General features: G+C 43.6%; 1 protein-coding gene across 1 annotated transcript in view; it reads left to right on the top strand.

The window, feature by feature from the left end:
* LOC142579530 (acid phosphatase type 7-like) overlaps window positions 1–12,949 on the top strand; it is a 33,508-nt gene that overhangs the window by 10,182 nt on the left and 10,377 nt on the right. Inside the window, exons 3-8 of the mRNA XM_075689847.1 lie at window positions 766–945; window positions 3,145–3,170; window positions 10,177–10,274; window positions 10,701–10,772; window positions 11,306–11,420; window positions 12,380–12,493. Coding sequence (XP_075545962.1) covers window positions 766–945; window positions 3,145–3,170; window positions 10,177–10,274; window positions 10,701–10,772; window positions 11,306–11,420; window positions 12,380–12,493 — 605 coding nt within the window. The remainder of the gene's footprint in view (window positions 1–765; window positions 946–3,144; window positions 3,171–10,176; window positions 10,275–10,700; window positions 10,773–11,305; window positions 11,421–12,379; window positions 12,494–12,949) is intronic.

Raw genomic sequence — 12,949 nt, forward strand, 5'->3', positions numbered from 1 at the left:
GCTTTGCATGGCCTACTGTAAACGTTGCTCGATCGCTCCGTCGCTGCCCGTTGTAGTCCAGATCGTAATATCATCCGCGTATAGCGTGTGATGCAGTCCTTCGATTTGAAGCAATCGGTCGGGTAACCCCAGCAGGACGAGGTTGAATAGCATCGGCGAGATCACCGAGCCCTGCGGGGTGCCCGAGCTCACGATGTTTATTTGATCTGACTCTAGTTGGTCCCACTTGCATGCGAGCGGTTCTTCCCGTGAGGAATTCTCGGACGTAGTTGTACGTTCGCATTCCGAGATTTAGCTTGTCTATTTGTCGCAATTTGGCATCGTGGCGAACGTTATCGAAGGCTTTCTTCAGGTCCAGCCCCAGGATGGCTCTCGTCGAGCGCCCCGGATTGTCAATGATTTGATGTTTTAGTTGCAGAAGGGCGTCTTGCGTGGAGAGATGCCTTCTGAACCCAATCATGGTGTGTTGAAATAATTCATTGTCCTCGAGGTAACCCGTGAGTCTACTGAGAAACGCGTGATCCATCAACTTGCCCAAACGAGACGTTAGGGAGATGGGGCGGAATGCGTCCTTTTTATCCCCCCACTTTGCGTGTTTCTACAGAGGTAACATTGAGTGAAATAAGATATGCTGCAGCCCATAGCTGGCTTCCACAGCGCGCAGTTCCTAGCGCACCCCCCCCCCCACTCGTATTATTCACTCAGTACAATGTAAATATTTTGCTTGTTATAGAAGAGATAATACAGAAAATTTTCTCAACGCAGTGTACCACTGCGGCAGCGCCGAAGGCTGGAGCGCTGTGTACACATTCCGAGTGGCACCATGGGACAGCAGCAGCGCTACGATCGCTGTTTTTGGAGACCTTGGAAGCCTCAATGCCCGCTCTCTGCCAGCGTTGCAGCAGGACACTCACACAAAGAAAATTGACGCTGTTTTGCACCTAGGTGAGCATTGAGAAATATATCGGTATCATTACGTCGTATACCTGAGTTCAGAGAGACTGGACTACCACACTCTTCATCCCTCCTCCCCAACTTACTGATCCGAACTGCCAACAGCGCCATTTCTTGGAGAGATAGTGATGACGTGATTGTCGTAAACTATCCTTCAGTCATTAAATGTGAAAGCGTCAAAAAAAAATAAATAAACACATGCCGTAGCCTCATTGTTGACAAGTCGTAGTTTGCTTCCCCGGAGATTACGCCTCAGTTCCAGGAGCGTTCGCGTTTTCAACAGGCTTTGAAGCATTGCTTCTTTATTAGACGCCGAGGTGCCGTAGTGGCTTTGGCGTCGCGCCACCAAGCCCGATGCTATGGGATCGAATCCCGGCCACAATGGCCACATTTCCCTGAGGGCGATGTGCAAAATCGCTCCACTACCGTGCATTGGGTGCGCGTCTGAAAACCCCAGGTGTTCAAAATTAGTCTGGAGTCCCCCGGTCATTACGGCGTGCCTCATGCGCATATCGTGGTTTCGCCACGTAAAACTCCAGACTCTTATTTTTAAAGAACCAATTCCTGAATACATGGGCGAGCATTTATAGTACCTACGCTCGACGCCACGCCAACATCTTAAATTTTATAGTTTTGGCATCACACCAGCAATTGAAAAGGGGTGCGGATGCGCGTCCATACAATGGTGGTGAAGCTATTCCGTAGTACATTCACGTGTATCCAACAGAAGTGGTCGCAGAATACGTGCGATAGTCTAGATAACGAGCACTACCAGCGTCGTATTGCATAATACCGGTGTGCAAGTGCGGCGCGCTCATGTGTGGTTTAGAATGTCTCCAGTGCGTTTGACTCCCCGCTCAATCGGCTGTAAAGGAAGTTGGACAATGTATGCGCGCTGTGCGAACGGGGAATGCGGCTCGCATAAGTTTAGCAATCGTCATAGACACTTTCTGTCTGATATTTTTTTTTCTGCATTGGGTTCAGGTCGTAAGATACAACATCAATGCGTGCTATCCTTCTGTGTCATGCATTTCACATCTCATGCTCCTCTCTTACTTTCCTTATATTCCTTCCCCTCCGTAAAAGGGATGGCATGTGATAAGGAAGCAAATCAGAAAAGTGATATCACAAATCGAGGGACCATGTTGTCTCTCCGCGAAAGAGAGTCGACCGAGTGATAACTGATAAACTATTCTGCATCGCCTGGTACCACTCTTTCTCCAGATTGAAATTAGTTAACGCTTGCTTAGGGTTAGGGCTGTGGTCGAGTCTCGGAGCGCCGATGGAAACATAGTAAGTCTAAGCTCGACGTACTTGCAAGCGTTCCAGGCGCGAGCAGCAATGAAAATCTGCCCAAACAAGAGGTAGAGTTGTCAGCCTTACGCTTATCATTCTACTCTTGTACTTGCACTTGGAATATGTAAGCTAGAAAAAAAAGTTTAGCGATTTCTTACAATAGGGACATAGATGAAACAAGGTGCGAGACCCGGAAAGGGCAAGTGAAAGATGAAAGCGTGAGAAAGAGCAACAGGTAAATAAAAAGAATTACTGTGACTGTGTGAAGGTGCTATTATGCGCTATGCATGTCGTTCAATGTCTCAGAGCAAAAAGTGAGCTTTGGGGGGAACCGTTACCTTAGGATAGCCCTCCTGCGATAAAGTTACACATGCCACTATCACTTTAATCTTCTTCCTTATTTAAACCGTCTTCCCATTGATTTATCTCGGAAGAAATACTTAGGAAAACGTTATGACAAGCACGCGAATAAACCACGTCAGTTGCTAGAGAAAGAGCGCTAATGCAGCTTTTGAACAGTAACTATTTTTTTCTGCGTAGGAAGTTCCATAGTAAAGTTTATGACTTGTATCCAGACAGCGATAAAGTTAGCAGACGACGTGCGTGGAGGCCTTCGCCTCGAGCCATGTGCAGACTTATTAATGTCGTCACGGGTTAAAGCAAACGACCCGTTTGCTTACGCTGTGGTCAGACTATACTCAACGAATTCAGATGAGCAACAGCGCTTTCAACGGCACTTATAACCACCCAATATGCATAGTGATGACTCATTAAAATGCTAGCGAATGACAGCTCGTTCGCTTGCACGAAAGCCATTTCGAAATGTTCCCCATAAAGTCTACTAACATTTTTTTTTTCGTTTTTCCTTTTTTTTTTTTGCTTGTCTCCATTTAGGTGACTTCGCTTACGACATGCACTCGGTATGTATGATTATTATTTTCTGTTTTCGGCAACATAAATACTAGTTGCCGCATGCGTTCCTCGTAGGAGCATTTGGCGAACCACGCCGATGTCTGTGGCTCCATGTATGACCCAATATAACCCAATATTTTAGAAGGTCACTGTTCGACGTCGAAAGGCGATTCCCAACAGTTTCCGCTAAACAGATACGTTTCTACAAAGCTCTCTGGCACTGGGCATCATTCACCGGCTCTGAAAGACATGTGAATATACACGAAGAAACATGTCGCCAGCCATGAGTACTGGAGGATAAGTGGACAGAACTCAATTAGTTTTCGCGGATGCGAATCCTTTAGCGGAGAAAAATTGCCCCTCTTGGCAGCTGCCCACGCAAATGAAAGCAGTGTCATCATTAATCCTTCGCCTGCATTCTTTTGGTTCCGGGCGGGACGAGATTTCTTTTACGATCGTGCTTGGAAAAGAATCCAGACGACTCGCCCGGAATTAAGGTACCGGTAGAAGTTAAGGAACGATCGCCTAAGCACCTTCAAGTTCTTGCGCGTAAAATGTGGCGGCGGGCTTCTTTTTTTTCTCGTACCCAGTGGTTGATGGTTTGCTGTCTTCTTGCCTAATACTGCGTTTCCTGAGACTTGGACTCCATTTTCTTTTCATTATGTGGAAAAATTGATGGCGTGCGTAGTTTAGGTTGAACAATACGAACTTCCACCGCAAATTTAACTAGTGAAATTATTAGATTTTATTGCATAACATTCCAGCTGTTTCATTAAATAAATAGCCGTACCTTCTTACAGAGCTCCCTTATTTGATAATAAACACGCCATTCTTGGGCACAGTGTACCCCATTTTACTAAAAACACGTATCCAAATCATTGTGACAAAGCTCTTAGGCGGAAAAGACGAAAGAGGTTGGTGCAACCTAAATTCATTGTCTCATAACTATATAAAAAAACAGAAGCGTTTCCTCTTTCAAGCGCAACTTCATGAGTGTGATCTACTTGCAGCTACCAATCCCAACAATATAAGTACATACCCTTTCGCGGCTTTTCATTACATCAATTAGAAGTACACCATTTTCGCAAACTTCAGATTTTCATAAATTGGTAAAGGGCAGCACTCTCTAATTAAATATCTTTTGGCATTAAAAGATATCTTCAAATATCCTCTACCGAGATGTGTCAGAATGTTGCTGACAAAATACCAATAAGCGTCAGTATTCTGTGTAGTGCTTCCGCTCCTTCGTCCACACTACACGTTCCCATGACAATTTTCTAAAATTAAAGTGAATATACCAGAAAGAGGTTTAGTCACCCTATAATACTGTGGGCTTTTACTTTTCACCATAATAGCAATTTAAAGAAACATGGTGTAAGTTAAAAAGAAGCGGAACAGGTTTGGGATCAACCAATGGGCAGATGAGAAGCAGTACGGAGTAGAATTTCTAATCCATAAGGACATAGCCGGCAACATTGACGGACATTTCTACAGCATTAATTAGAGGACAGCAGTAGTCATAACAAAACTTAATAAGAGGTATAGATTAAAAGCAGCACGAGCCCACGCTCCAACTTCCAGTAATCATGATGATCAAATATATCTGTTTTACGAAGATGTTGAATTAGCAATGAGAAAAATACAAACTCGGTATACTGTAGTAATGGGCAACTTCATTACAAAAGTGGGGCAAAGACAGGCTTGTGAACAAGCAATTGGCAACTACGGCGTCGATTCTAGCAACACACGAGGAGAGATGTTGGTAGAATTCGCAGAAAGGAATAAGCTGCGAATAATGATCACTTTCTTCCAGAAGCGCAGGAACAAATAGTGGACCTGCAAGAGCTTTAATGGTGAAACAAGAAATGAAATTGATTTCATACTTTCTACCCATTTTATCATAGTACAGGATATAGAAGTGTTAAATAGGGTAAAGTGCAGTGATCATAGGTTAGGGAGGGCTAGGATTCACCTCAATTTGGAGAGAGATGGAGTAAAATTGGTTAAGGGGAAATAGGTCACACTTGAGGCTGTAAGGGGAAAAGCAGACCAATTCAGGCTGGTACTTGCAAACAAATATGCAGCCTTAGAACAGAGAGAGGAAGATGACAGAGAGGTAACGAAAGAAACCGTAACTAAGCTGGCTTCAGAAGCACCAATTGAAGCGTGAGGTAAGGCACCAAGGCGACCATTAGGCAAGCTCTCCCAAGTAATAAAGAAACGACAAATAACGAGAGTGTCCAGCTCAAGACATCAGATAGAAATCGCGGAACTGTCAAAACTGAAATACAAGGAAAAAATATGGGATAATTGAAATTATAGCGTGAGAACGAGTGTGGAAGTAGTAAAAAATGGACGCAGCACGAAATGCCAGCAAGAGCTTGGCATAGCTTGGTTTGTCCTATGCCAGCAAGAGGTTGGCATAGGACAAACCAAGATGAATGCACTGAAAGACAAGCAGGACAATATAAGCAGCAATCTCGAAGATATATTAATAGCAATGGAAGAATTCTATACAGACGTGCACAGTACCCAGAGCAGCCACGATACCTCGATTAGAAGCAGTCATGAAGAGATTACAGAGGCTCATTTTATAACTAGCGATATAGTTAGAAGGGTATTGCAAGACATGAAACGGGGAAAAGCGACATGAGAAGATGGAACAGCGGTCGATTTAATCAAAAATAAAGGAGACATAGTGCTTCAAAAAGCTGACGGCCCATTATATGAACTGTCCATCGACTTCAAGCGTCCCAGAGAACTAGAAGAATGCCAACATTATACTAAGACGCAAAAATGGAGAGGTTAAAGAATTGAAAACTCATGGGCCCATTCGCTTACTTCCAGTATATATAATATTCACCAAGATAGTCTCCAATAGAATGAGGGCCATACTGGACTTCAGTCAACCAAGGAAACAGGCTGGTTTCAGGAAGAGATACTCTACAAAGGATCACATGCATGTCATCAATCAGGTAATCGAGAAATCCGCAGAGTACAATCAGCCTCTCTATATTGCTTTCATGGATTACGAAAAGGCATTTGATTAAGTAGACATACCAACAGCCATAGACCCATTACGTAATCAAGGAGTACAGGCCGCTTACATAAATACCCTGGAAAATATCTACAGATTCCACAGCCACCTTAATCCTACACAAGGAAAGTAGGAAGATACCTATAAAGAAAGGGGTCAGACAAGGAGGCGAAATCTCTCCAATGCTATTCACTGCCTGCTTGGAAGAAGTATTCAAGCTATTAAACTGGGAAGGTTTAGGAGTAAGGATCGACGGCGAATACCTAAGCAGCCTCCGGTTTGCCGATGACATTGTTCTATTCAGCAACACTGGAGACAAGTTACAACAACTGATTGAGGACCTTAACAGAGAGAGTGTAAGAGTGGGGTTGAAGATTAATATGCAGAAGACAAAGGTAATCATCAATAGCCGGGCAAGGAAACCAGAATTCAGGATCATCAATCAGCCTCTAAAGTCCGTGAAGGAGTACGTTTACATAGGTCAAATACTCACAGGGGACTCTGATCATGCGAAGGAAATTTACAGAAGAATCAAGATGGGTTGGAGCGCATACGGCAGACATTGTCATATCCTGACTGGAAGCATACCATTATCATTGAAAAGAAAGGTATACAATAAATGCATTCTACAGGTGCTAACACACGGGGCAGAAACTTGGAGACTTACAAAGAAGCTTGAAACAAGTTAAGGACCGCGCAAAGAGCGATGGAACGAATAATGTTACACGTAACGTTAACAGCCAGGAAGAGAGCGGTTTGGATCAAAGGCAAAGTGGGATAGCCGGTATTCTAATTGGCATTAGGAGAAAATGAATGGAGCTGGGCAGGTCATTCAATGCGCAGGTTAGATAGCCGGTGGACCATTAGGGTTACAGAATGGGTGCGAAGAGAAAGGAAGAGCAGTCGAGGATGGCAGAAGACTAGGCGGGGTGATGAAATGAAGAAATATGCAGGCACTAATTGTAATCGGTTAGCGCAGGACAGGGGCAATTGGAGATCGCAAGGAGAGGACTTCGTCCACCAGTGGGCATAAACTAGATTTATGAAGGCGATAGCGATGTTAGGTAAAGAGAGGTAATCAAGCGCGCATAGAGCCCTGGACACACTAGAACATATAGGAACAAAAGGTGAGGACAAGCTTTTTTTGCGTGTGTGATTTATTTACCAACGTGGCGGCCAATCATTGCGCTTTTAGCACGTACGAGTCGCTAAACTTGGGTGCTGTCATTCGCTGTGCAATTCAGTTGCCATATGTACATTATATACGCTACAGCTACAGCCAGTACGAGAGGATCTTACCTCCGAGATTGGGGGCGCGCGGAACCTCAGAGGCTACGAACAAGGCCGACAGAGCTTCATACAATTACCAAGCTGTAAAAGTGGCGCAGGAGCGCTATTGTATAAGTACGAATGCCCGGAACTGGAGTCTTCAGATTAAGTTGACACCTTTCTCAGAAAACGTTGAAGATGCGTTTGGCAACCTTTGTGGCCCTCTGTCGCAATGAATTAGTCTATAACTAACATACAGGGTGAAGTGCGGTTTTTGTCTATTGATGTGCCCGAACCATTTTATTAGATCAGCACTCGCGTTTCGTTGGGCAGTTTAGGAAGGAAATAGGAATTAACGAAAAGACAGGGAAGTTAACCAGTTCTCAGACCGGCTGGCTACCCTGTTAGGCAGTTAACGTGAACTTAAACAGTACCGGGATAGTAAATGATGTCGAAGCAAGGACACGTGCGCACTGTGTTTCTTTTTCAACTATACGTTTGCGGGTCCTTTGTTGACTTGTGGCACTTTCCGCGACCAAACATTGAAGCAGAATGTACTATTGAAGAACTGCGAACTCTCGAAAGACTTTATACCTAGAACTCAAGGGAAAACACGGGGCATGCGGGAGATGGAAATTCAAGATGATGAGCAAAACGAGAACAAGGTGAAAGCAAGAACCAACGTTTCGACAAGTGGACTTGCCTTGAAGAAGGCAAGTCCACTTGTCGAAACGTTGGCTCCTGCTTATACATAGAACGGCATTTCTAGAAAGATCATCATTTATAGAAATCCACGTTCAAGCGAAGCGGAACCACACATGTCCCGGCGTTCGCAAGTTGTCACACCAGCCATTGAAAAGCTCACATTGATGGTGGCACCAGATTTTTCTCCAAATGGCAGGGAACTTCATTGCAGAACAATCGCTAAAATTTCCTGAGATCGCACCAGCCCAGTAACACAATTCATTTATGGAAGAAATAACTTTCAGTAAAACAATTTCTTGTTTTGTGACACCCCTCTTCATAATTCAAACAAACGCGAATGTACTCCTTCATCAGAATGGGTTAAAGGCACGTTTCTTTTGCACGGCTGGACAACGGCGCCCTCAAACATGGAATCGCATGCAATTACGCGCTCGCTTGAGGCCGTGTACTTAGTCTGGCAGTGTACCAACATCAACAAGCACTGAAGGAGGCGTGCATCTTGTATTTTAATACGTCGTCCCATTTTAGTGGAAGCCCCAGCGGCTAGCTTCGCGAACGGGTACACCGATTCTAGTATCCCATGCGTTTTAAAGTTCATTGTAACTGCGAACGATACAAACGAATCGTTCACAGCGTGCCTGGAAACGTCAAATCTACATAAACGAAAGGGTAGACCATGGCCTGTGTTCAGATGATTATAAATTCTTGCGGAGAAACGCAGGCTCAAATGCGGACCAGAACTCTCATAGTAATTTAAGCGAGGGGGTGCACAAAACTTTAGCGATGACACAATCTTTCATTACGCAGGAAGAAGTGTCGTAACTGTATGACGGACAAGAGCCGCTCCAAATCGGAAGCGTCGAATTTGTCTAGCTTAATGTGCTATTGGTGCTCAAGTATTTTATCACTGCTTTCGCGAACTTAGTACGAAAAATAATTAGGACGGCTGACGATATTTTTGCAACTGTCAAAGTCATGATTAATGGGGGAAGTACCTAAAATCGGGTCAATAGCCGTATAGAGGGTCCTCATCTTGCCATCTGGTAGACAACAATGGCGGAGCTTTGAAGAAACTATAGGGAACCATGAGCGATCGTGAGAGCGATGCCTTGCATTCACTGCTGCATGTAAATGAGCAATATTTGATAGAGCTGTCGCAATAGCAATATATGGCGTCAAATATTTGTTTATTTGACATGTAGGTATATTATACAACCTGTTTAAAAGCACGCAAAAATTTAGAATTGTTTTAGCTATGCGAAGTTAGTTTCTTCTTATTTGCCTGCTTGAGTATTTTCTTAGGAGCCGGACTGAGTGAACGAACGATATCCCCACTGAATTTTCTCTTCTTCTTTTAATCTTTCCGTCCCCTTTTCCCTTTCCCCAGTGTAGGGTAGCCAACCGGGCTCAGTCTTGGTTAACCTCCCTACCTTTCATTTATCATATGCTCTCTCTCTCTCTTCTTAGGAGTCGCATAGACGTTCAGATAATTAGGTGGAAAGGAGCCGCTAGACTCGAATTAAAGGGCGTCGCCTCAACAACCGTCCATATGCAGGATGTCCCAGCTATCGTGCATCGCGTTTTTTAAGAAAGATGAGCCATTCTACGCGAAAATAACCAACTGCATACTGTTCTCAGTCGGGTGCAGTAGCCGCTAGTAATCTTTTTGTTGATGCCATTCAATTTATAATCAATTGCAATTAGCAATTTTTTCCCAACTGCCCTGAATGTCGTGCTGTCAATAAAGAACTCGTAAAAAATGATAGAAACTTAAAGTTGGCATGTTCTCAGCCAGATACTTCTTCCCGTTTGTTTTCTGGCTGATAAAGGACGCCCGCCATAAATGGAAGATATCACGTGACTAACCGTAGTAGCCCATTTTTTGGAGACGCTAATCTATGGCGTGGTGGGTTTACAGGATCCTTCGTGTTTTCAGAAGGGAAGATTTACTTCCACAAGTGTACATACCTCCCCACTTTTTCATTGAATCCGTTTCTCAACAGAGAGACGCAACGGTCGGGGATGAATTTATGCGGCAAATTGAGCCGATTGCTGCTTATGTTCCATACATGACCGCCGTCGGAAACCACGAGAACGCATAGTAAGTACATACGACTTCACATTAGCCGGCAACTATTTAGTTCTACGAAAGATGGCAGCGAGCGATATCATGCGAGTACAATGAGTTTTGGGTCTACTCAAGGCGTGCTTCAATGGCAACTTTGATGTACCGGAGAAACATGATCAACATATGCACAATGTTTTCCTTTTCATACCACCATATGACCTCGCCTCATGCTAAAATCACGATCATAATCACGATCATAAGTAACGAGAGACCCGTCATCAAGTATATTCATCTCTTGGCTAAGTTAAGTTTGTACTTGCTCAAATAGGTGTATTTGAAATGTCTCGTAAAAATCTTAGAAAAACGCTCCTGGTGACTACACCTGCTATTACAGACACATTGCTATATTTGTCTCGTTTGTTTCCTTCTTGTCTACGATAACCTGTCTCGACTTTCCAGCAACTTCTCGAATTACGCAAATCGCTTTTCTATGATGGACAAGTCCGGAAACTTCAACAACTTCTTTTACAGGTAAGAACATACCCAAATGTGGTTCCTTTAAATTGTTCCATTGCAGCGGCATGCATTTCATTGCATTATGTAAAAAGATTACCGCCATTCATTTGGCTCAATATGGAAGATGTTTATTGTGGTTTACTCCAGTGTTTATTGATACCTTTACCACTATTATTACATTGTTAGTTTCGATATTTGATATTTGAAGTGTGGTAGGTGACTCCCACGTAAGGCAACTCATGCTTACAGTTGCTTATGAATTATGTATATTGCAATTGATAAGTTACCTAAATTTTTGTCAGCCTATAGACACGAATATGAATTAGGAATGATTTAATTTGGGGATAAAGGGCACTGTTTGAAAATTACAATTATATTCAAGTGGTGCTGTTACGCAGCCTGTCGCGGTAACAAAGCAATCATCTCTACAGATAAATTATTTTGAAACCTTTCCGCCACGTAGCTAAAATTGACCAGCGGAGCTAAATTTTATGCTTTGTTGCCTAGTTACTCGTGAACAAAGCATTCACACAGCTATATTCTCACAGCTTTGACATCGGCCCGGCCCACATTATCAGCTATTCAACGGAGTTCTATTTTTTCCTGAAGTTCGGCTGGCATCAAGTTCCACAGCAGTACGACTGGCTAGAGAAAGATTTGCAGGTACAACCTTGACCATGTTATCTGGCCGTTTCAGTTACTTTGTGCGAAAATATCCACATATTTTACTCCTGAAGATTAGACAGATTAGATAGATAGGATAGAATGAATAGATAGATGGAATGAATAAATGAATAAATAAATGAATAAAATGAACAAACGAATAAATAGAATGAATGAATTAAATGAACAAACGAATAAATAGAATGAATGAATTAAATGAACAAACGAATAAATAGAATGAATGAATAAAACGAACGAACGAACGAACGAACGAACGAACGAACGAACGAACGAACGAACGAACGAACGAACGAACGAACGAACGAACGAACGAACGAACGAACGAACGAACGAACGAACGAACGAACGAACGAACGAACGACCGAACGAACGAACGAACGAACGAACGAACGAACGAACGAACGAACGAACGAACGAACGAACGAACGAACGAACGAACGAACGAACGAACGAACGAACGAACGAACGAACGAACGAACGAACGAACGAACGAACGAACGAACGAACGAACGAACGAACGAACGAACGAACGAACGAACGAACGAACGAACGAACGAACGAACGAACGAACGAACGAACGAACGAACGAACGAACGAACGAACGAACGAACGAACGAACGAACGAACGAACGAACGAACGAACGAACGAACGAACGAACGAACGAACGAACGAACAGACAGACAGACAGACAGACAGACAGACAGACAGACAGACAGACAGACAGACAGACAGACAGACAGACAGACAGACAGACAGACAGACAGACAGACAGACAGACAGACAGACAGACAGACAGATAGATAGATAGATAGATAGATAGATAGATAGATAGATAGATAGATAGATAGATAGATAGATAGATAGATAGATAGATAGTGTTCTTAACTCTATGTTAAACGATATCGTTCTTATACTCTGAACTCTCCCCCTTTGTTAGGAGGCAAACCTACCAGAAAACAGGGCTAAAAGACCGTGGATCATCACAATGTCGCACCGGCCAATGTATTGCAGCAATGTCCGATTCAGAGACTGCAATTCCAACACAAGTATTGTAAGTCACAGTGGCACCATGCTCTTTTCAGCGTTCTCCACGAGAAAACTGGTTACATGAATTGTTGTAAAGACGACGGACGTCTTCATCATCATCATCATCATCATCAGCCTGGTTACGCCCACTGCAGGGCAAAGGCCTCTCCCATATTTCTCCGACAGCCCCGGTCATGTACTAATTGTGGCCATGCCGTCCCTGCAAACTTCTTAATCTCATCCGCCCACCTAACTTTCTGCCGCCCCCTGCTACGCTTCCCTTCCCTTGGAATCCAGTCCGTAACCCTTAATGACCAACGGTTATCTTCCCTCCTCATTACATGCCCTGCCCATGCCCATTTCTTTTTCTTGATTTCAACTAAGATGTCATTAACTCGCGTTTGTTCCCTCACCCAGTCTGCTCTTTTCTTATCCCTTAACGTTACACCTATCATTCTTCTTTCCATAGCTCGTTGCCTTG

This window comes from Dermacentor variabilis, chromosome 4, assembly GCF_050947875.1.
Source record: "Dermacentor variabilis isolate Ectoservices chromosome 4, ASM5094787v1, whole genome shotgun sequence".
In the NCBI taxonomy this organism is placed as follows: domain Eukaryota; kingdom Metazoa; phylum Arthropoda; class Arachnida; order Ixodida; family Ixodidae; genus Dermacentor; species Dermacentor variabilis.